Below are 25,274 nucleotides of genomic sequence, written 5' to 3' on the forward strand. Positions count from 1 at the left end.
AAAGTGGTAAAATATTGTATGGCTTATAAATAGGGAGCTAACTACCCCTTTTATAGCTTACATGGCACTTTTTATTGCTTCCAGTCAACAACTTCATTCTCTAAGATTACTTACATCACAATGGCATTTAGGCAGTACAAAACTTACCCTTTCTCAATGGAGCTGTTTGTCAGATCTATATATCAGGTTAAAAGTGTGGGTGTGATGTTTTGTTACAAGTTTTGCTTTCTCTGCATCACTCTGAGCAGTTTTTCCCAAGAGTGTGGAGCTTTAACTAGCTAGATGATTTAGGTCTGGAAAAAAGTCAATTAGCATGACAACATGGTTCCTCTCTCTAGTTCTCATTTCCAAAAGTAAACTTACAAACATATCAGGTTAACTACTCTCAGTTAATTTCACATGAAGAAAAGATCACACTTATAGAGTATCTTTGTGTGTCTGCACCTCTTATACATGAGGTATAAACTGTCCTTGTAGAATGACTCTCACTGCAAAGTTCTTTAGTCATCATGAGTTCATGTAAAGAATACTTTAAGGTGTGACTGGACTTCTAAGCCTGTGCATCGAAAGTAATACAACACTATTGCTGCAAATGAAATTAAGTCTATGTTAGCACTAGAGGAAGTAGGTCTCATTTGTTTACATTCTAGTCAGCTGTCTACAACACTAGTGAGTGCCATATTTTCAGGGAAAACAAGCTAACCCCCAAGTCAGTGCCTGTAGGTATATTTTAGTGCCAAAATAGGTGCTCCTGTACCAAACTGTGACAATACCACAAAACTGAGTCATAATTCAGCATATATTTCCCTCTCACAGACAACAAAGGATAACATTAAACAGGTTTTAAAAATATAAAACCACACTATTGTGTTTCTGACTTGCAGATGCTCTTAAGTGGTGATGCTGATCTCAGGATCAGGATTTTTACTAACAAAAGCTTAAATTTAGGGCATTTGAAGCCTAAAAACAGTCAAACAATTCAGTAAACCTCATAGAGACAATTCCTTCTCATGAAGCATCTTTGAGCTTTTTAACTATCTGAACATCAATTCTTTTCTCCTAATATTGTCATGCAGGCGTTTTCCTTTGCCTTTGCACACTAAGAGCTGGCACTAACCTTAAGGAAATCTGCATGCATAAACCAAAAATTTACAGGGCCTCTGGAAAAAGTTCAAATAGGTACATACAGAAAATGAGGTTAGTAATATACAATCCAAAATCTTCAGAGTTGCTTGTGTATGCCCAACTCTCCTTCACATGGCATCAGGAGTAAGATTATGATCCTGTCTCTCAGTCCCTCTCTTACACATACAAATATTCATGCATCTAGTCGCAGTCTCACATTTAACAGGAAGCCCTGAGGTTTCCTGTGTACTACTAGTAACAAGAGAGGACGCACTCTCACCTCAGACCCTTACCTTTTGAAACTAACACCATCACTTCATAAATGAAAACCTATCCCATCACTTCCTCACTGATAGTACTGGTGTAAAGAACCAACTTATAAGTTGTAGCGTTTTTAGCTAATGCCACAAATAAGGTGCAAACAACTTTGGCTTTAAATGAATTCAAAGACGGAAGCTCTGGAGATTAATTAATATAAACTTGTAATGATGGACCAATTTCCAAGCTTAACCTAAGAACTTATTTTATTTTGTAAATTTTAGTGTCATTTACTTTGAATGATTATTTTTGTTTCTACACAGGTGAAGCGCCTTGAACTAAAAAAATAAAAAAAAAATACAGCAGTTAACAAAAAGTGAAACAATTACTAGGGATGCAGAAAGACATTGGAATCATATCAGCATGCGGCAGATGTTTAATTCTGACTACTGACTTCTAATTCTGACATTTCAAATCAATATATTACGACATTTACTGTACCTTGCAAAAGCGGAACTTGGCCCAGTGCTGCATTTTATCCATTTTATTGTATTCAGGTAGATTTTGTCCCAATTTCCACCTTTTATCAATGTCTGTTTTGGTATTGGAATCAACAAATATGTACAAAGAAAATGATAGGATATATCTGTCTCAACCCACAATTCCCATATGGGTGCATCCCTAGGAATTGCAATGAAAAGCAGAAAAAGCCGACACTCCAAACTCATTTCAAAGAAAACACAAAAAATCTTAAGATCTCTAACACAATGGAGAACCTTCTGTCTGTGACAATGTGAGGAGGATTTAACTTAACTTGCTAGCTGCTCTATGGCAAACATGAACTATTTCTTGAGTTTTCAAACCTGTCCTCCAAAGGTAGTTCAGAAGTGTAATTTTCACCTGTGGATTTCACATTGTAAAGTGATCGCTGATTGGCGGTTTCTCTACCCACTGTCCGTAGCCCCTCATGGCCAAGTATGACTTCAGCACACTCTTTGCTTCCTGGTATGGCTTTGCCATCATCTAGATTGTCAAAAAGAGTACAGTCAGACAACTGACAAACAGGAAGCATGCGTAATTCAATCCTTGAGATGTTAACAGTCATTCAGATGTGTTTTGTGTAAAATGCTGCATGGCAGAGAAACTAACTAGCTAGAATGTCTTTACAATGGTGGTGACAGGATTCGCTGTAAAGACATCTAAGCTGGTAAGTTTCACTGGAATTATCCTTTAAAAATGCAAATGATCAGCACCTAGTCCAGCTTATCAGCACTTTTTATTCATTGTTATTTGCTGCATTATTCCATTTTTATCAAACCGATTACAAGTATGAGCATGTATTTTTCAGTACTTGTCTGTACTGAGTCTTATACCATAATGCATAAAAATGTGTTAAAATCGAACTGATTTTAAATGTAATTTATTAGCTAGCTATGCTAAGTTATTTACCTTGCATCAAATAGCATTGGAGTGAAGAAAAGAAGGTTGCGGTCCACGTCAGAAAAACGCTTCTGTACAGCTGTAAGTAAAGTATGATTCATAGTTTTGTTTTCATGCTCCTCATCAATCTCTGAACAAGTCTCTGTAGCACAGGCAGCAGGACTCACATCCGAGGCTAATCTAAGGAGCTCACTTGTGGAGCTTTAAGTTTTGCTGAGGTCTTTTTTTTGGCTGATTGAGCTGTAGTTGAATGTATTTTAGAAATACTGTTCTTTGGTGATTCACACTGTATGTTTAAATAGACCATCAAGTATGGACATAGCTTATGATTATATGCTCACACTGTATGAAAGCACTCGGTTCAATTGATATGCTACGTGAAATGCAGCCCCTACACCTGTGGACAGTTATAAATAAAGCAATTTCATTCAAAATAACATGCTGTACACCGAGAACTGAGGAAACACGCAGAGAAACTTAGAGTTACAACACAGTTTAGCTCTGCCAACCACATTGCGCACTGAAATATACACAGTAGGACAATATGCTCTCTCTGCACCCTACATTACAAACACAGTTTAAAAAAAATTATTAACGTTTATACCTCGTAATTCTATTCAGCCAAACAAGGTAAAATTACACAGATGTCAACCTTTTTTTTTAGCTTTAATTTTGATAGCCTGTGTGTCTCCACCCATATTAGGGAAGCGGTTGTGATTGTGTGTGTTTAAAAATGAACTAAATCAGTGTACTCCCGACAGGAATATAATGCCAAGGCAGCATGTTGAAAGTGACCAGCCACTTTGCATCTGACCTCCATGGGGGCAGAGAAACTGCACTGTGTATGCAGACTCTCGCTCACTGCTAGCTTTAGTCATTTGTTCATTAGTGCGGCAGTGTACACTAACCTTATCTCACAGGTTATCTCAGCTGGTATCTGAGGTTGGTATCGGTGCCGTTTTATGAGATGAACTACAAGTAAATGGGCATAGTATCGAGCTGATACCGATACAATTTGTTCCTCTTAATTTTCTTTTAAATGCAGAAGACTAAAAATTTTCTTTGTTTAAAATATTATATAAGAAAAGTACACATTGTTTTATATTGTTATGCTTCAGAAATAAAAAAGGAATGTTTTCACTTGGTTATTCAAGATATAGTGAATAGTGAAGCTACAATATGACACTTTACGAATTTAAACCTTTGCTCCTAGTAATTGTCTTATTGCAGAGGACTAGATTACTGGTATAAAAATGATCACACTTCAGAAATAAAAAAAGTCTATTATTCTATTTTATTCAAATTTTGCTTACAATATCGGGAGAATCAAATCGTATCGTAAATGGAATCCAATTATGAGCAATCGTTACACCCCTAGTGAACAAAAGCTGCTACTCTGTGTTTCAAAAAGAAAAAATACACAAGCAATAAAAGCTTATTGTCATTTTTTGGTCATCTACACCAAGGTTGCCAATAATTCTGATGTTATTTAGTCAGTAATATCAACTACCCCAGATATGGTGTAATACCTTGGCCTCCCTGTAGGAAATGGCAGCGAGCAGCTCCTCTCTTTGCGCCTCTTTCGCTACCAAGTTGAAACGACTCAGCATGGCGGCCTTACACAGACGACTGGCGAGAGCAGGGCCACTCTTAAAAGGAGACCTGAAAGCCATGGACACAAAAAAAAAAAATAGAAATGCCCAAGATAATAATGACTGTCTCAACACAATCAGGGAAGTACACTGCAAAAATAAGCCCACAGATAAAATCATCAGTACATAGAATTAGTAGACCTCATGGTTTCTTTCTTTGAGAAATTCAGCATTCAAGTCAAGCAAGTATAATTAACATCAACAGACGCACAGGACAGACACAATCTGTGTAAAAATACTATCAACTCCAAAGAAACGAGTACATTACTGAAGACTTCAATGGGAAAACACAAAGATCTTAGAGCCCGACAGGCATGAGCGTTCATAACGACCGATAAACGAGAAGTTAAAAAAAAATAAATAAATAAAACAAAACAGAGAGACAGAAGACAGATTCTTCAACTGTATTATGAGCGTGGTTACGTACTTTGAAATACATTACTTAAGTAATGGTAAAAATATCCCCATCACTTCTCCTCTTAGCCTAAATAAGCCTGGCAACATTCATGTCAGCCATGCCTGCTTTTGCTGCAGTAACGTGAAAGCCAGAGTGGTCAGGCAACAATCTGCAGGCCACGCTGTTGACAAACTTGATTGTAGATTTATTTCTGAAACAGTGTGGCAGTTCTAGCGAATAAACAAACAATGGCCCTATCTGTTCTCCCTAGCTCTTCATTTCTAAAAATTCTCTGGCAACATTGCTTACAGCAGCTTATAACGATGTTCACTGCTAAATTAGATTACCCTCGAAGCTAGCTAATGCTGTGTTTATCAGTGGAAAACAACCAACATTAACTTTACTATAGTGTTTCACTTTCTGCCTAAATGATGAGGTTGAAGTCCACTCCTTATTCGCCAGCTTTTGTTACAATTTTCTTGCCAAACTCAGCTGCCTCAGCTGTATGTTTTACAATATCACATAAAAAATAAATAAGGTTTTACTGTTATAAAGACATGTTCCGAATTGTCAGTTTTTGGGTATACAGTCATGAGCAAAGGTTTTGAGACTGACACAAATCTTGGTTTTTGCAAAAATTGCTGCTTCAGTTTTTATGGTGGCACTTTGCATTAACTCTAGATTGTTATGAAGAGTCATCAGATGAATTGCAATTGATTGCAAAGCCACTCCTTGCAATGAAAATTAACATAACAAAAACCCCTTTTTTGCTGCATTCCAGCCCTGCCACAAAATGATCTGCCAACATCATTTCAGTGATCTTCTGGTTAGCTTAGGAGAAAGTGTTAACGAGGACAAGGCAGCTGGTATCACTCTGTCATGCTGATTGAATTAGAAGAGCAGACTGGTTGCTTTGAAAGTGGGGGTGGTGCCTGAAATCATTGTCATCTTCTGTTAACCATGCTTACCTCCAAGGAAACACATCATCGCTTTGCATCAAAAGGATTGTCCAGAGAAGAGAAGGTGAGTCATAAAGTAAAGCATCCTGAGACCATTCATGTGTGGGGTTGCCTCTCATCCAAGGGAGTGGACTCACTCACAGTTTTGCGTAAGAACACTGCCATGAATAAAGAATGGGAACAAAACATCCTCCAAGAGCAACTTCTCCCAACAAACCAGGAGCAATTTAGTGATGAACGATGCTTTTTCCAGCATGATGGAGCACCATGTTACAAGGCAAAAGTGACAACTAAGTGGCTTTGTGAACAAAACATTGAAATTTTGGGTCCATGACCAGGAAACTTCCCAGATCTCAACCCCATTGAGAACCTGTGATCAATCTTCAAAAAGCAGGTGGACAAACAAAAACACAGAAATTGTGATAAACTCCAAGCACTGATTAGGGGAGAATGGGTTGCCATAAGTCAGGATTTGGCCCAAAAGCTGATATTGAGCATGCCAGGGTGAACTGCAGAAGTCTTGAAAATGAAGGGTCAACACTGTAAATATTGAGTCTTTGCATAAACTTGATGTATTTGTCAATAAAAGATAAAAAAAGCTTAAGAAATGCTTATAATTGCACTTCAGTATACCATAGAAACATCTGACAAAAAGACCTAAAAACACTGAAGCAGCAAACTTTGTGAAAACCAAAATTTGTGTCAGTCTCAAAACTTTTGGCTACGACTGTGTATGTGCAATATTTACAATAAAACAATCACAAATAAAAAAACTACACATAATAATGCCCACTGTGCATCAATTGCAATCATACAGGACATATCAGTTATGACTGAAGTTCAGAACCTGCCCCAGAACACCAAGAGCTGTGAACCTGCAGTATACAGTATGGAACAAACTACTAGAACCTATATTTTACCAACACAAAAACAACATATACAGCGTTATTTTACTTCATTGTCATGAACATGCCCTGTCAGTCAACATACAACGGGGATTAATGTGGAAAACTCTGTTTATCAAATACACTTGCAATGAGAATTTCTATTAGAATTGCAAAGTATCCACGATAATGTTACCATGTGCATTTAACGTTGCAATACACCAAATTACTAAATATACACCTACTTCTACTTTTAAATGTAAAGATGCACTAAAGTCAGATCTCAAGTCTAGCACAGACCCGATCATTGATATAACAGTGTGCTATAGCAGTGTGTGGCAGAGATGAGCTGCTTTGGAGCAGCACTTAGCTAACCCTATTGTAATGTCTCTGCTCTAGTTAGTCATAGGCAAGCTTTAATCATAGACTTTCTTGGTCCTTAAAGGAACAAAGCTTTTCTGCCATTGAAATATTAGTTTGGGGTGGTTTTAACAAAATACAGTGTCAAAAAAACATTTCATCTTTGCTGTTTTATTGATAAATAAAACCAGCAGGAGTTCCACTTACTGAATGTTTGCAGACAATCAAATTTCTGTTATTATTCAAGCTCTGCTCATCAGAAACACCTATTTGGCTTTAATATAGACTTTAGAGTCCAAAGAGCATTTAGCGTTGCTTTAAATAACTATTTACACCATTTTTATACATTTCTACAGAACTGTATGCAAATTATTCTTTGGTTAGTATGAAATGCAAAGCATTCAGTTGCATAGGAATTCTCTTACTGTATCTTACTATGAAGACTATGAACATAAGACTATAAACTTTAATCAACCACAGTTACACATGTTGAAAACACATTAATAAAGAGCATAACTGTATTCACCAGTATGGTATATTCACCATATTTTAAAAAAAAATTCTGCACCATGATGCTACTTTGGCCTCACATGCATTTGTTGACACCACATGCACACAGCAACACTGGTAATATCCAAGTGTCTACCACCCCGCCTTAGGAGAAGGAGAAAAAAAAAAAAGACAAGAGGGGAAACACTGGGTAATTATGTGGATAGACATCAGAAGGTGTGATTTTTCTTCTTTCCAAAACACTGCCATAAGGAATTGGATGAGTTGTAGCTGTGATGCACAATATTACAATAATCTTTGTGATCATGTCAATACAGCAGAATAAGGTAAGGTTTATAAGCCATTCATGCTTTTGGTCTACTGTAACTTTTATCTATTACTGGGTGTGAGCATGATGTCAGGCTTTGTTTGCTGCATATTGGTGCACAATGGCACGTTAAGTTTAGTTCACCATTCACCACAACTCTTAACACGTGTTACAATCTTCTACACAGCAGTTGGCTTGCTCAGCAACTATTACATGCATGCAGATGACTCAACCTATTGCTAACATGGAGCCAGGAAGTAAACGATTGATGTTTTGGTTCAACCAGTCCATGCACAAAACCCAAAAACCACTTCCTGTTCGTGATTCTACTTGTGTGGGTGAAGAAAAAAGGTTTTCTTTAATATCTCTGCTTATTTTTTTTCCTGAAGAAAATTCAAATTTGTATGTGTATTTTCATATCTGAGGGAACAATTAGTCTGAGAAACTGTCTTTTTACAATTGTATTGCACCTAGCAAGGTGTCTCCTATACCAAGATTACACAAAATCCTTTGAATCAAACTGTTTATCATCAGCCCTAAAGCTCTACGAGGAGTTCCAAAAAGCAAAAAGGTACAGTCACATACAGGCACCCAGACATGAGAGGCAGACTTCTGAGTATTTTTAACTGCAATAACCATTTTCTTGTTCTTCAAATAGCTATGGAGTTTTTGGCATCTGAAATTCTGAAATAGAATGACAATGTGAAGAACACATCAACGTAATTAAAAGTGGGTCAATATAGTCAGGTGTCCAGGCACAACCCGGTGTAATTTGACGAGTAGTCAGTAGCTTGAAAACACTTCCAGGGGAATAACAAACTGCAATCCTTGGGATCCAGGAAAGCCTTTCCTCTACCCAGCAAGACATTTTTTAGCAAGACAAAATACAGGTGAAAAGATGAAAAATCATGACTTTTCAAATGTCATCTCTTTTTTTTTGACAAGGGTACTCAAGAAATGCTATATGCTTAAAACAAGATGGTTCCATGAGTTCTATACAGTGATGCACCGATTTTCGCCGGAATTATAACTGCTGTTTATTTTGCCGTTGCATCATCCAGAAGAATACTAATAACAAAGTTTTTATAATACTTCATTCTTGTTTTTCATTCTTATATTCATTTTTATTATTATCTTCTGCTGTAGATACATCCTCGTGTTAGACACAGTAAAGTATACAGAATTTGGAATTAAATGCACTGATGGATCAGTACTCAGTATCAGCCGATACAGGTATCGGAATCAGTATCAGAATTGTTATCAAAAGAGAAAAACCAAGATTGTCGCATCTCTAGCTCTATATAAAACCATTTCATGGTTAAATGATTCTTTGCATGGAGAAATCGCTCTACAGATTGATAGATGTGTTATATACATGTAGTGTGAGAGAGGAAACAATGTCCGATTAACTGCCCAAACGAGCTCCGACTGAGCAATCAGACGATCAGATGGATTTCTGAAATTTTGGTCGCTTGTCTCACAGCGTGAGCTGCCTCACGAACCGATTTCTCAAAGTAGTTCACAAAACCACACAGCCACAACCACCGCTCCTGCACGGAGGCAAAAAAGTCCACATTTGTGGCACCAGCGTCCGTATATGATGACTTTGCTCCATCTGACTGAGTTGAATTGAGAGGTATAAATAAATAGAGATTTTTTTGTCTTCGTAGAGCTGTCTATAGACCGCCTGTTCTTCAGCTTCAGTGCACAGTGTGGCGCAAGTTAGCAAAAGCTGCTGTAGCAGTTTGTCAATGGCTGATTCTCAAACGGCTCCCTACTTCCTATGTAGTGCACCAAGTTCTGGCTTCTACACCAAAAAAGTGCACTGTTTGTCCAGTATAGAACTGTGCACACATGCCTGAATCTCAGAAGGCTATTTATTAGACATGTGATGCACTTTATGGGTGTAGGAGCCACTATTTTAATATGTGGTGCACTAGGTAGGGAGCAGGGAGCAATATGAGATTCAGCCAGTGTCTTGATCAGGACATTGGGGACGCAGTGTGTTTTGAATGAAACAGCTTCATTGTACACAGAGCTGTCTGTAGGGGCTGCGTTTCACGTGCAGTGTGAGCACCCATGTCACGTCAGGTCAGTCAGACCCAGTGTTTTCGTACAGTGTGAGCACATAAATCGCAGGCTTTGGTCGTACACAAGGGGCGATTCAAACGTACAGTGTGAGCTGTCACCAAAGAACAAGATTTCTAAAATCGCACAGTGTATGCCTGGCTTAAGAAACATAAAAGATCTCAAATTAGAAACAATTTGTTATTTACTGATTTTACTTTCAGTAAAGCAAAGCTTAACTTACTGTTCTCAATATTAACTTTAGGGGGTGCGAGTAATTTGTAATGATACGGGAATTGGGTTCTTTAAATTCTGTCTTTACTAGTTTTTCATTGATTTCCTGATGCTTGATCGTACACAGGTCATAGGCAAAACACGGGTGAGTAAAATCTGAAAAAAGAAAAGAGATTCTAGTAGAAGCTGCAGATAAGGTCATGCAAAGCAAACCACAAGAGCAATTTCTGTCTAAATGACTCCTTCCGCACACCAGTCAACAACTGCTTAATGCTGTTATATAACTGAACAAACAGAAAGTGTTACAGAGGTCCACGCTTGGAGAAATCCCAGGCACACTGTCCTTAGAAAAAGTATAAAAAGCCTTTATGGAAACATGGCAATATGTATAAAAATGTAACGACGCGTTGCGGCGTTCTCAGGCCTTCAACAGGACACGGCACATTTTTATGCATATTTTTTGTGCCCGGGATTTCTCTGTTCCGGGATTTATTTTGCACATGCCTTGTGGATACGGAAGGATATTTTTTCATTTCATTCAATTCATGAATGGGATATACTTCACACCTGTTCGCCTACAAAAGATGTTTCTTGACGGATCTAGTAAGTGCTTTAAACGTTAAGCTGAAGAAGGGTTTTTTCATGCCTTTTGGCAGTGTAAAAAAATGGGCATTTTCTGAGACAGAGTACACATCACGATTCAAAATATCTTTCAAACACGATTTCAGAAGTTTTCATTTTTTGCAAAAAAGTGCATCCTAATTCAATGGGCCAGCCCCTCTCCACCATCTGTTGAGCAGTGGCTTTCTCAAGCTGCAACTCTGCTTCCTTTGGAAAAACTGACCTAAGACCTACGTCACCAAATGGACAAATTCTGGAAACTTTGGACCCCCTGTTGGACTTTGTCCAATCCTTTGTATGTTGGCCAACTGTGTGAGACCTAAATGTATGATTGTCACTACTGAATAGAGCACAACAAAAAAAATTATAATAATAAAAACAAGGCTTTAATATGCACAACAAACGCAAGACATGAGTGCACCCTCTCCTAAACGAGCAAGAAACCTGCTTAGGTGCTGCATGCATTGAAGTCTCTAAGGCTACGTTTACACAGCAGGTAAAAGTGGCCCAAATCTGATTTTTTTGTTTGGCTGTTCACATTAACTTTTAAATGTGACCTGTATGCGACATCAGTCTGAACAGATCACGCTCCTAAACCAACCCGCATGTGCAAAAGAACAGTGCTTCACGTGGCGGCTCGTCCAGAGGTAAACAGTCATGACGGCCAGCGAATGCCAGTCGCTTCCGGAGCTTTCAGTTTTGTCCTCGCCAGCATTGCATGAGCGAGTATAAAGTTCCAGAGGTTGACAGCTGGACTCATCACCCACAATGTGTTTGAGTTCGCCGAAAAAGGGCATGTTATTCGGCCATGGCCACTTCTTTGGTTCATGTCCTTGGATTCTTTAAACTGTTCTCTGCAGCCTCGGTCTCCTCCGGCCATGTTCGGCTGTTTCGTTCGAAATTTCCTCGAACACGGAGCCGTTGCGATGAGTCTCTTCTAATGTTTTGGTACAGAAACATCAGCCTAAATGTTTGAGTCTCAGCAGCGCGAAATTATGACGAATGTCGAGTTGTACTGATGTAAAAAAGTTGCATGAATTCCAATCTGGCTGTTCAGATAGGATATGTATTGGATTTCAGTACCACATATGAAAGCGTCTCAAATCAGAATTGAAAATGTCAGATTCAATGCGTTTTTTGCTGTTCACACGGCCACACAGATGACACATCTGTGTCACATTTGAGGAAAAAGATCAGATTTGGGCCACTTTTACCTGCTGTGTAAACAAAGCCTAACTGTGAGCCCCTCAGCAGGTGAACGGATCCTTTATGTAAGCCCTACATAAAAAAAAAAATTATTGCTGTCCTTTTTCAGAAATGTCTGCCATTTTTTTTTATTTTTGCTCAGTCAGCTGATAAAGATACTAAAAACTGAACTCAAACAATCAGAAATCTGTATGTGCATTAATTTGTCCCAAATTCTGTTCTGTGTATGCATGCAGCTTGATTTAAAGCAAGCACCCGTGAGTCAAAATATTTAGTGATTTTTGCAGCATGTCCACACTTCAAAATGCCCATGGGATGTGCATTCCAACTAAATGTGATATTCAAATATCTGAAACAGTTCATGAAATGAAGTTCGGTTAACCATGGGTAAGGAAAATTAGTACTTTGACCAAAATTATCGTATGGCTGGAGGCAGACTCTTAGGTAATAGCTTAAGATTAAGTGATTAAGTGACCCTTACTAGTCCCACAGCAGGAAAATTTCACCTCCGCAATGTAACTCATCCGTGCAGTGAGACACCACATACACACTAGTGGACACACACACCAGGGGGCAGACTTGCCCAAAACGGTGGGCAGCCCTATTCCGCAGCACCCGGGGAGCTTGCTCAAGGGCACCTCAGTCATGTACTGTCGACTCAGGGGATCGAACCGACAACCTTCCCTAACCTCCAGCCCACGACTTTGCCTTTTAACCAAGCTCTGTGGCTAAAAGGCAAAAAACTCAGTAGCACATATTTAGCAGCAAGCAGAAGAATATTTCTGAAAACATGTTTTATTACTCAAAAAACTAGGAAAATCTGTAGTTTTCATGTTGGATGAGTAACGGAGGCTGCCTCTTCAGGTGTGAGCTAAAACTACAGTTAACTGGCACAACACTGGCTGCTAATGAGGACTTACACAAGGTGTTTTCTCCTCAGTATGTGTGGTAACACGTTAATTTTTCAGAGAAATATTTTCACGGTCCAGTTTCTGGCCCGAACTAACATCAGCTAGAGTGGTCAGCCTAGTTAGCAATAAAGCTGTGCTACACAGGCCTTCTCAATCATGTCCTTAACAACAAGCTTCAAGGCATTTTTTTTTCAAAAAGGTAAACCTATAGCATGTGTTCCCTACCTCATTGCGCTCATCACCGAAGGCTTAGTGTCTGCTGCACATTTTTTTTTAATAATTTTTAATAAAATGGATAGGAAGTTATTACTTTAGAACACTTACTGTCCACAACCTTGTGATGGGCTTTACCCAATTAGTTGAGTACGGATTGTTAGGAGCAGGGACAACATTAAAACCATGCAGTGCAAGGGTACTTCAGGGTTAGCAACCACTGCTTTAGGGAACCTCATTTAATGAAGAACCCAACTGAGAGGTTATACTTACAGCTACTTATTAGTCACAAACCAGTAGAGTAAAAGCCTTTGACTCTCAGACTGAACAGTCTATAAATTTGTTTTGGTCTCACTTTGAGGAAAAGGTCTATTTTAATTCCCTGTTATGCGGTTTGCGCAGCAATAAACACTCTCACACACACACACACACACAGCGCTTAAGCTGTATCGCAAAGACTTTACACCTGGAACAAAGATGCCTGTTGCAGACCACAATACTGTTTTGGGCATCTACATGTCACTGTGGCTTTTGGTCCAAAATGTAAACATCCTCACACAGAAATGGACTGATGGAAACAATGAGAAATACTTACTCATCTACAGTTTTACCCTCCAGGCTGTCAACAACCTCAAGTGAGACATCTCCTTGGCTCCAGTTGAGGCTGAAAGACTTTGGAGTGCTATGTGCATCTGTGGTCACCACTGAGGGCACCAAGCTAATGTGTGGTCTGTAAACACAGTAGTACATGGGAAGCTTGGAGGTGATGCCATCCACTCTCTGACTTATCGCTACTTCCATACCACGAGTATCACTGCAGCTCTCATTGCCTAAAACGACACACACAAAGTATAAAAATAAATAGAAAACCACATGCTACAGGCAAGAGTGCAAAGTATACAGACCACACAAACTTCATACACAAAAACATACATAAAACAGCATAAGATTATATGAACCTACACTGCTACTCCAGTTCACTGGTTACATTCATTCTAGCTGTGTGTATGAGCGTACCAGCATGGTACTGAGAAGGTTTATCTTTAAAAGTTGAGAAAGACAAAGTTGCTTGGGTTCTTTTAAGTGAGGTGTGGGCTTACCGATGAGAATGCTACTGACATAGATGGGCTCAATAAAGTGGCTCAGCAGCGCCCCCTGGAAACCCAAAACCTGCCACTGTGTGATCTTGTCAGTAGCAGACATACTGACCACACGAGAACCACTTTGCTCAAATGTAGAGGAGAAGACAGAAAAGACTTTCCCATCAATCGTCACATGCAGACCGATCTGATTATTTACTTCCCATGCCGAGATAGACAAAGGGTTGAGACGACTAGAGAAAGAGAGAGATAAATTACTTATGACAATCTAATATCTACACTCAACAATACCATCCAAGACAACCCAAAAATATAAATGTTAGTAACAAAAGAGTAATCTGTCAAAAGGTGGGGCGTCCAGGTTCCTCAGTAAACGGAACCGCTGATCTCAGACTATAAAAGTGGCCAATGAAAGCATGGGATAAAACCACAAGGAAACAAACTGTCAACCAGTAGTAACAATATGTGACTGACTTTGCAAGTAAAAAATTAGAATGCCTCTGACACTCTTCTCCTACTGCCTTGGGTATTACCTAGGGGTGGGAATCTCTAGGCACCTCACGATTCGATTACAATTCAGAGGGCTGCGATGCAATTATAAAATGATTATCGATGCATCTTTTTTTCTATACAGGATTTCTTTCTCACTTTTAAAGCGCAAGTATTTGTAACGATTCATAATGAATCTTCTTCCAATATCTTTTATTAATAAAACAAACGGAAGTGATGTGGCAAGTGAACTGGAAGGCTCTCATTGTAGAAAGTGTGGGGGGGGTCATTGTGTCAGTAAAATATCTTCAAGACGGGATGCTGTATAACACAGCGGGAAAGCCCTGGTTCTCAACGACTTAGAACAGACGCAAATCCTTGGCAATAAAAGCTGCAACAGAGTTTGTAATTTGCTTCCGAGTTGGGTGGAAGCTTTGACATCGCTTGCTCGATGGTCCTCTGGTTGGCAGCCAGTACAACCAGATGGAAACGGGTGGAAACGTGTAATATGGTTTCTCATGTTTTTCATTTTCAAAATATTTTAGTTTAGTGCGACACAACTTGCATATAGTATGGCTCTTATCCAGGCCCCTTTCCCCTTCAACTTCATATAAGCCAAAGTGCTTCCATACGCTAGCTCAGGGGTCGGAAACAGCTCTTTTACAGCTCTGGTGCTCATCATTCTAACAATGTTTTAACAATAGATAGTCTTAAACGCTGCTAATTCGCCCTTTAACCCTGAAGGTTGGCGTGCAGACTGCAGGTCACATAGCAACACAGACATTCTCGCCTAGCTCATAGCTAACGAAATGGCAAAGAGACAGATTTAAGACGAATATTTGCAGACGAATGGACTTATTTGCATGTATAAGCACTGCAGTTGGTTTCCTGGTACGCTAAATCTGCAATGAGAAACTGACAAACACTAGAAAGTTGCGAAACTGAAGTCAGCTTCTCTTTCAAATTCTCCCGTTCCACCTTAAATGGTGCCGCATTTACATTCTGGCGCCTCTGGCAGAATTTAAGGTGGAACGGGAAAATTTGAACAAAAAAGCTGGCGAATAAGGAGCAGACTTCAGCCTCGTAAAACAGTCAAACATACAGAGACATTTTACAAGAAACTATTCTACTTTTGAGGAAATGTTTCCTGGCAGAGATACTATACTAGGACTATACTATGACATTAGCACATACTGAGACAAATTGGACATTAAATTTCGTGGCTCCCAAGGTTGTTTGATTTTTGTTGAAAGGACAAAATGGGTCTTCTTAACATTTGGGTTGTCGACTCCTGACCTAACCTAGCCTTTAACGCAGAGGGTGCCGGTTGGATTTATCGCTCATCCACGTGTGTTTTTGTTATGTGCTGCCACAGACTGTCCTGGCGCTGTACCTCCGCACTTCCAAGTTCCGCCTTTTGTGTTCCGTCAACATTACGTTCTAAATAAAAATTTAGAAAATCGATTTTTGACGTTTGTGAATCGATTCAGAATCGTCCACATCTGCATCAAAATGCATCTAAGAATCGTCACCCCTAGTATTACCACAGTGCGAGCTTAAGCTAATGACCAAATGGTGCTATATTGCGAAGCTGTGAGGAAAAGAAATTGCAAGTTAATCAGAACATCTATGAATGTGGTTCTAGCTGAAGCCAGGGAGCTAATGCTATGGAGATTCAAACTACGAAAACTGGGGGTGGTTGTATGGGTCCTTACAGGTGAGAAGGTATTTGAGCAGCTCCTTTGGGCAACTGGTTGAGGTACAAATGCAGAGTGATGTGACTCTTAAGACTCAGTAGTTTTGTACTCTGATCCTGCTGAAAGATAGACTTCTCCTCCAAAGAACGATTCTTACTAAAGAACAATAACAGGTGCCTGTACAGATACCTACAAAATATTAAGACCAATTCAAAATTACATTCAACTGCTTCATAGTTACATGACATGCAATTAATTCTAATTAAAATTCAGGAGGCAAAAGTTGACGCACTTTGAAACATGAACTTTGTAGCTGAAAAATATAAGATTCAACCTGTCAGCATAATTTATTTTATACAAAAGATAAATCTTTGCACAACCAGGACCTCTTACATGCACACATTTCATTAAGACTAAGAAAACAAAACATTAAATTAAAACGTGCTCCAGAAACAGACCTCCAAGTAACAGAAAACCAAACTGGCATGCATTCTGCAGTTTCTAACAAGACTAGAATGCAGAAATCAACTAAATCAGTTTCAATGCAGGAATTGGAAAAAAAAGGATAAGCAAATTGTTTACTTTAAGTTCTCAGACAACTGGAAATGCAAATAACACAATATGACAACAGACCTCATAAGAGATCTCCGTGCAGTCACCACAGCATGGGAGTCATGAAGGACACGTCCATTAGGTGCTAGGCTCTCCTTAGTGTTAAAATTACCAGTACCAAGAGCCACCACTTCACAGCCAGTCGCTGTAGGGAGACAGAGTACAAAATATGCACATGTTATGCAAGCATAATTAATAACAACAATAAAAGGATGCAACTGAAATATCAGACAACTCATCCAAATATGTTCAGTTTTCATGTGTTGTTTGGCACCGTAAAGGCTAACGGTCTTCTGTCATCCTATTTGATGGCCTATTACATGGACAATATTTAGTTAAGCACATAGAAAATATAAAAGTAGCACAGACTAATTAAAGATTCAACACCCTTCATAAAAAACAACTAATTGTTTTAAAATGCATTTAATGTTTCTTTTATGAATTTTTGCCATACACACAGTATAACTTAATTTCTCTATGCAGACTTACTGCATAGCTGCTTGCAGACTGTTTCACTTGTGGCCAAACAATTAACTGGCTGTGCAAACTGCATTCTTTCTTCAGGACAGAGATTAACAGAGGCACTGATCCATCTTTACATCGAACAAATGTGTTAACCTGCTGTAGAAGCTCTCCACCAATTCCTGACAACTAAAATGTAAGTTAATCCATTTCTCCTTCTTTACTGTAATGATAAGCCCCAAAAAGCAACATGCAATCATTATAGGCTCTCTTAGGGTGTTTTCACATACAGGTTTTTTTTAAATGAACAGATTTCTGAGTTTCTGTTAAAGCAAACCCGTAAGATAACCAACTGCAGATGACCTCAGATGTTTTGTGTTCACAATGTAAGTGAATTATAAAGAGGACTCAGTTTTCCTTCTGGTCGTTTGAGATGTCGGACCACTTCTCATTCAGACCCCAACTCCATTAGAGCTCAGACCCCTTTCACGCCGCTAATGCTGCGCGCAGTGCTCGCAAAGTGGGCAGCGTCATGTGATAAATCTAACCTTTCAGGTGGCGAGAGGAACCACCAGACACGCCTGCTGCTCTCCTGCTGGCCATGCCGAAACAAATGGCCTTGCCGAAACATGGCGAAAAGCATTGCGCAAAATTAGAAAAATGACCTTCGCGTCTGCCACGATGGGTTCCACTTTCAGCTGTGCTCATTACTGAGCTTCCCCGTGAGAAAACCTGCATCTGCACTGAAATAGTGTATTTGATAGAACAGCGGTAAATTTTCATTCATTCAGCGTTCAGTGTGAAAGCAGTTTAAAGCTCCGTTGCATGCACCCCCAGCATAAGCCTAATATGGTAACATCACGCGGGCTCTTGCATCTTATCGCTTTAATATGTCAGGGCTGCTGTCTTGTCACAGATCACAGATTGGCTTCATCCTGAGTAGAACCTTATGAATGTTTAATGGTGGTCTGTTTTTACCCACTGAAGTGCTGGAACACTCTGTGTGCATACGATAAGCCTCAAGGTCTTCACCGTAAAGCAAAAGCGGACTGGGGCCATTTTGTTTTCACAAAGCGCAAATCAATCGAACCACAAAATGAACTACATTTTTTGGGGCCATTTAGAGCGGTCCTAGTTCGTTTGGTGTGTTCACATATACACAGAAAATGACTCAGCAGTCTGAGCCCACTTCACACACAGAAACGGCCCAAATGTAAAAACTGACCACTGTGGAAATCTGCATAGTTTCCAAACATAGATGCCCAATATTTTTGGCAGGGCTGCACAGATATTAATAAAATGAAAACAATGGTAATTTTTTTATACAGCCAAGAAAGATAAGTCCTTTGCTCTCTGTTACAATCAACACTAAAATAAAACTGCAGACAAATAAGAGTTATAGACAGCTACTGACAGACATTCTATAACTAGAAGGACTGCAGTCACTTAGGAGACTACCAACAAAATGTGGCCCATGGTAGGCTGTTCGAGGCTCACTCATACTGCAATCATAACTCCAACCTACTTTCAAATTCAGAAATGACCAAATGTTCAGTGCCAAGATCACTGTGACATAGTGAGCAGCGTGAAATTAAGTTAACAAAACCAACACCATTGTTTCATAGCCACCGTTTCGATACCAATACCAACGACATTATTTTAATCATCACACTCCTGCTCTTAAATCATGCGTACACAATACACAGGACTTGTGTAATTCCTTTATAAAACTTTTATTTGCCTCACACAGGACAAAACTTTCACTACAAAAACTTTCAGAAACATTATGGTCTAATCTCAACGTAACTTTAAAAATCTGGCTTATCACCTTTTCCTTCTATATGCAATTCACAGAGCATCTTTTAGAACATTTCAAATGAAAGTCCAACCCACATTACTGTCACATACATAATACCACCTCTCCCACTTTCATATGTTCTAGAAATGTCCTGAGATCGAAAAGTTTTGGAATCATGTGAATTTTTTTTATCTGGTTTAATCAAAATTCACTATTCAAGTTTATGTCTCATCTTGGTTTATGATTAATACAAAGTAAAAGGTTACTTGTTGGCTTTACCTCTGCTAAGAAAACAATCTGACAGAACTTGATTACAACCGGGACTCTCATGCATTCATTTTGGATATCAAATTTACTTAAAATTGTAAACCTTGAATGTAGACTAGCACAACCTACAACTACCAAAGCCTGGCAATGTTTTGCATTGCATATCCTAGACTTTATACAGCATAAGGAAGAGAAGTAAATGATCTTCTTGCTTCAGGTAATGAACGTACTTGTGGCTGCCGTTATGCTTCGTAGGTATTCCTCACTTTGTCTTGATTGTCTGCTGCCCCAGTGTCCCCACCCCCCCACCCCCATTTAAATGCCGTGTTCTTGTTTTGTTAACACGACAAAATAAATAAACATAAAATTAGCGAACATTATCAATCTTCTATACCATCAAAACAAAGTTTTGAGGAAAAATTACTATAAAAAATATTAAAATTCTGCACTAAAATTTAATGCCCCTTTAGTACTCAATTCCTGGCTGGCAGGCCAAAGTGAAATAAATAAAAAACAAATAAATCCTTTTAAAATCCTAATAATCAAAAAATAACCAAGTTTGCTACACACCACTCTTAGTGGCTCATGGCCAGCATCTGAGCTAATGTGAAGTAACAGGGAGCAAGGTTTCAGCTCGTCAGGTTAGTGTGAGGGCCAAATACTTAGAAGTCTGAAAGAGCACAGGTGTTCTGAAAGAAGAGAACTCATTTTTCTGCTGTTTAGCACTCGCACAGAAATGCAGGACAGCCAGTGTGAGATAACTGTCATACCGTCCACTGAAGCAGACCAACTTCTTGCAGCATCATTAGTTTTATAGGTAATTAAATCACTACAAAAGTACTAGGAAATGCTTGCGAACAATATTCAGTTTAATAAATCTGCTGATAATGCAGAATTTGCCAATAGTAATCCACTTCAAAAAAGACATTTTTGGCTTAGGTTTCAAATGTAATCAACTTAATATTTATCACACTATTTCTAGATAAGATGACTGCAGGATCTTTGAAAACATACTGTCTCACATTTATCAGCTCCAAAAGAGCATCACCGCCTTCTAACAGAGCAGATTTATATCAGACTAGTAGAAGCCACATGACACTTTATGTCAGATGTACAGGAAAAGGAACCAGCAGCTATAAGTTTGGTCTGTTAGGTGACACAAATATGCAAAAATCAACACTGCTGTTAATAATGCCATATAGTGGTTGTACTTTCTTTGTGGTAATGGAGACTCACGAGACTGAGCAACAAATGCAGCCACTGTTCCACCGCAGCCAGAAAACTCTGGATAACTGTCCATCAGCTTGGAGAACATCTCCTTAATGGCACCGGGCACCTGGTCTTTAATAGGATTCTTCCTCTCTAAGTCACACACAAAATAAACATCTATACAATCAGCCAGAAGCACCACCTTGCCCAATACTATGAAGAATGTTCTTCGTCTTGCTCTCTTTGTTAATTATAGTAAGTGACAAAAGTAAATTTACCAAACACTGCTCTTCCAGGATGGGCCTCTGACACTGACTCTGGGTAGTCTCTCTCTTTCACCGGCAGTGGAGGGGGTCCCACTGACATACAGATGCATGTACATACAGACACAGAAACACAAGCACTAATAAACACTTTGCAAATGACATGATACACTATGTTCTACAATTCTTTGTGTTCAATTTTCAGAACACTAATTATTATTTTAGACTGCTTTAACAGACAGCTTATCATATTTGTTCAATTTGATTTTTTCAGAATACATTCATTTTGTACAAGTCAGACATCAAGCACACTGCATTAGATAGGTGAACTAATGGTATCTCCTTGAAGAATCAGTATATGTTTCCCTCTGTTTAACCACAAAACCAATACTGACGTCTGTTTCTCCCTACACTCTGGAAAAAGCATCAGCAAAGCTCCATGGATGATTGTACATTTTGGAGAGGTGGGGTCTTTTCAGCTTTTACTATGCTACTATTTGAATTGGTAGGGAATACAATAAAATATGGTGCTCTTTAACATTTTCTGTATCTTAAACCTCAGGATATGACTCAAGAAGTGATTAACCAAGCTTGCATAACAAAGTAGGCAATTTAACGTCGACTCCACTGTAACAACGGCTGATAACTTCTGCACAAAAGAAACTGAATTTAAGGCAAACACTCACAAGATTAAAATAATTAATGTAAAATAGCCATGGCCAGGGATCTGCACCAGAAAATGAAGGATGATTACCAGAAGCATCTGGCAGTACACCGTCATTCTCCAGAATTGGTAGTAACTCCTCCAGGGCCAACTGCGCTGCTTTGGCCCTGGCTTCTTTCTTATTGATGCCCATCCCAGTCTTATACTCAACTCCATCGATAACAGCACAGAATGCAAAGTAGAAACCTGCAATCCCTCCTACGCAAAGCAAAAAAGTAGCAAAAAATCCATGGTTTTCTTTTGAGTTGCCTTCATGTCATTTTTCACATTTGGCCACTGTAAAGCAAGTTAGAGATGTTAAGTCCTGCAAACACCACATTGAAATGACAAATGAAAAACATGAGATTGTTGTCTCTGATCAAATATAACTGACCCACTCTTACTCAAATAAACAAACAAATTAGAAAAGTAACAATATAAGGTATCATATCATATCAAACTGTACTACAGCGTTTTGTATTGTTGTATTGTGACTAGCTTATTGTGTTAGCTTGTAGCTAGTGTTTTAGCTAAGGGTTAACATGTTCACTTGGGTCTAGAGCATTAGGTCAGGATGGTATAATACACAGCTTTTGTTTCAGAACTTGTACTTTTATAATTGTTGGATGTTCTAAAAATGCACTTCAAAACTGAAAATGGGAAACAAACATTAATTGAGGCTCTTATTTTTGCTGCATAGAATAATGTATTGAATCGGAAAAATAATACACTACTGCACCGTCTCAGAACAAATTATGTATTTTGTGTACTGTTCCACCTCTACAAAGAGCCATGGCAAAGGTTAATTACCCGTAGTAACGGTCTCCTTCATCTCCACCTGGAACTGTAGCACCTGTGAGAGCTGGTATAGCAACGAGACGGCATGAGTCTCTCCTCGCTTGTATCTGTCGATCAGCTCTGTAGGGATGTTTTTTGGTTTGGAGCCTGGTGAATATAGAGACAACACTAAACCAAGGTTTCACCAAGGGAAAAAGAAGCATATGCATACACACACACACACACACACATATATATGTACACGCACGCACGCACGCACACACACATACATGTACACACATATATATATATTTACACATATCGCTGCTGTTGGAACAAAACCTCATATGTCCATTTTTGTCATTTTTCAGTTTTTGACATTAATTTAAAATATCTGTTGATCTTTACATTGTGTGTAAATTTCATGATGAATGGCCCAGAATGACTTGGGGAAAAAAGTCTGGTTCCATTGACTTGCATTAAAAGTAAAGTATGTTTTTTCTTTCTCCTGTAAAGTTACAATTTTGGAGATACAAGGTTTTGCCCTGACAACAGCGATATATAAAAAAAGAGAGAGAGGGAGAGAGAAAAAGAGAAATAGAAAAAAATAAATAAATAAAAAAAAAGGAACTGAACTGATTTTGCCTGTCGAGTTGTTGGCCTGGTCAAGTGTGCTGGTGTTAGTGCTGAATTCAGGGGCAGGCTGCAGGACGAAAGACGAGCACCCAGGTGCGGCTACCATGTTCTTCTTGAGGATTTGAGCAAAACTGGCCCCTCTGGACACACGGTATGATCCTCCACGTCCCATCATTTTGACACTGAAAAAACAACAATTATACATTTTTATAAATAAATTAATTGAGCAGTACTTTCCTAAACTCTGCTTGAGAAAACTCAACTAAGGAGGAATGGTCTACCTTGACTAGGATACAAGCAGTGACTTAAAGGGGAACCGATTTTGCAAAATTACGTAATTTTTCAACGGTTTAGATGTAAGCAAAATCATTCAGAGTGGTTCGGTGTGAAATGGACCTTTCTAGAGAAATTTACCAAGTCAGAATTGTTCACCATTATAGCACTAGAAACCAGATGTCCAAAGCATTTAATGGCTCTAAAAACTACACCCTATTAAGTTATCACACAAAATGGTTATAAATGCATTGCTTGATACCTGAGACATTGTTTTGTGATAGTTTTGCTATAATGTTTTGGACTAAAACATATTTTAATACATACTATTACTCCAGGACCACTTCCTGTTTCCTCTCAAACCCACATTCTCATCTGAGATCAATACGTGCAAGGTAACATGCCTTTGTAGTTACTAGCCTCTAGCTACAGCCGTTGAACACATCTAACATCGGTGTTGAATTATCAGTACGACTGTTTACTCAAATTGAAAATAATATTTATCGTGGAATTTCATTGCCGTGTCATCTTGGGTGAATTTATATTGGGGATTGGGTATAAACACATGGCCATTCAATCTTTTTTTAACCTTTTCGTAGTTCCAGTGTTGCTTGGCATTGTTCAGTGAATGCATATATGAATTTGAGGGGGAACTGAATTGGACACAACACCAGCAGCAGCTTTTGTCTACAGTTTATTTTTATAGTTTTCTCACCTATTTTTGGAAGATGGCAAAGTGTGTGGAGCCCTTCGATAAAGTTGTTTACAAAATGTCGTAGAGCCATATCGATTTGAACCAGAATACACAAATGACAAGCAGCAGCTTGACGAAGAAAGAGCAAACAAGGCAGAGAGAACTAGAGACAGACCGAACCTGCTGGCGCCAAAGAAGAAGAACCCAGAGCGAATGGAAATTGACGGTGTCGACAACAGACTACTCTGCTCACCAGTTTATGGGGCAAGACAGCAAGGTGCAACCGTGATACATCTCCTCTGATGAATAACGTTACTCACATAAGAGTTTTGCTGACACCATGTGACGCAACACCACCAACCCAAACAACACAAAAGGCATGAAGGGCTGAGGGGTACATGCAGGGTGCTGTAAGGAAAAAATGGTACCCATTAAACATACTTTTTCGATTTTTAGCACTATTTTACCATTTACCAAACCTTTTAAGACACATGTAATGTCACTGGTCATTTAGGATAGCGGATAAAATGGTGATACTTGCAGGGTAAACATACAAACGTCTGGTTCCTAGTACTATAACAGTGAACAATGCTGACTCTAAATTTCTCTAGAAAGGCGCATTTCACACCAAACCACTCTAAATGACTTTGTTTACATCTAAACGGTTGAATGATTAAGTAATTTGGCAAAATCGGTAGAGTTTCCCTTTAAGACTTTCAAACGACTTATACTTTTTTTTATAACTGCCAATAAGGTCGGCACCTTAACTAGGCTGAAGTCTTAACAATGCAATAAATGGACATAAATAACATAACGCTAACTACATTAGAAAAACTGACACCTTAGACAAAAAAAATGGCTTGCAAAATTAATATGAACACCCCACAATTGTGCCTACACTCTTAGAAAAGACTCTACTTAGAACCACTCCATGCATAAATGGTTCTCTGCATGGTAAAATGTTCTTCAGACTGATGGAGAATGTGTTGTAGCCTGTATGGTTCCATACAGAAGCTCTTCAGAGTGGTTATCCACAGCACCAAAACGCTTCTCCGACTGTTAAAGCTACGATGTTAAGCTTTTATCTATAGCAGAACCGTTTTCGACGCTATAGAGAACCATATAAATACAGCACGTTCTCCGTCAATCT

The 25,274-nt window shown here is 38.9% G+C and overlaps 1 protein-coding gene across 1 annotated transcript; it reads right to left on the reverse strand.

Annotated features, from left to right (window-relative positions):
• Positions 1-2,292: 2,292 nt before the first annotated feature.
• adad1 (adenosine deaminase domain containing 1 (testis-specific)) lies at positions 2,293-23,332 on the reverse strand. Its single transcript, XM_036575441.1, has 11 exons — positions 23,158-23,332; positions 22,555-22,689; positions 21,796-21,963; positions 21,057-21,137; positions 20,806-20,931; positions 17,064-17,187; positions 16,449-16,619; positions 14,245-14,477; positions 13,740-13,974; positions 4,353-4,485; positions 2,293-2,406 (listed from the first exon to the last, which is right to left on the reverse strand). The coding sequence occupies exons 1-11, from the start codon at positions 23,330-23,332 to the stop codon at positions 2,293-2,295; spliced, it is 1,695 nt and encodes a 564-aa protein (XP_036431334.1).
• Positions 23,333-25,274: the final 1,942 nt, after the last annotated feature.

Source organism: Colossoma macropomum, unplaced genomic scaffold, assembly GCF_904425465.1.
Source record: "Colossoma macropomum unplaced genomic scaffold, Colossoma_macropomum, whole genome shotgun sequence".
Taxonomy (NCBI): Eukaryota; Metazoa; Chordata; class Actinopteri; order Characiformes; family Serrasalmidae; genus Colossoma; species Colossoma macropomum.

Coding starts and splice junctions, on each gene's coding strand:
- adad1 (XM_036575441.1), bottom strand. CDS start 23,332: ATGATGGGACGTGGAGGATCATACCGTGTGTCCAGAGGGGCCAGTTTT. Junction 22,690..23,157: donor CAACTCGACAGGCAAAATCA/GTTCAGTTCCTT, acceptor TATATTCACCAG/GCTCCAAACCAAAAAACATC. Junction 2,407..4,352: donor TTTCCTACAGGGAGGCCAAG/GTATTACACCAT, acceptor TTGACAATCTAG/ATGATGGCAAAGCCATACCA.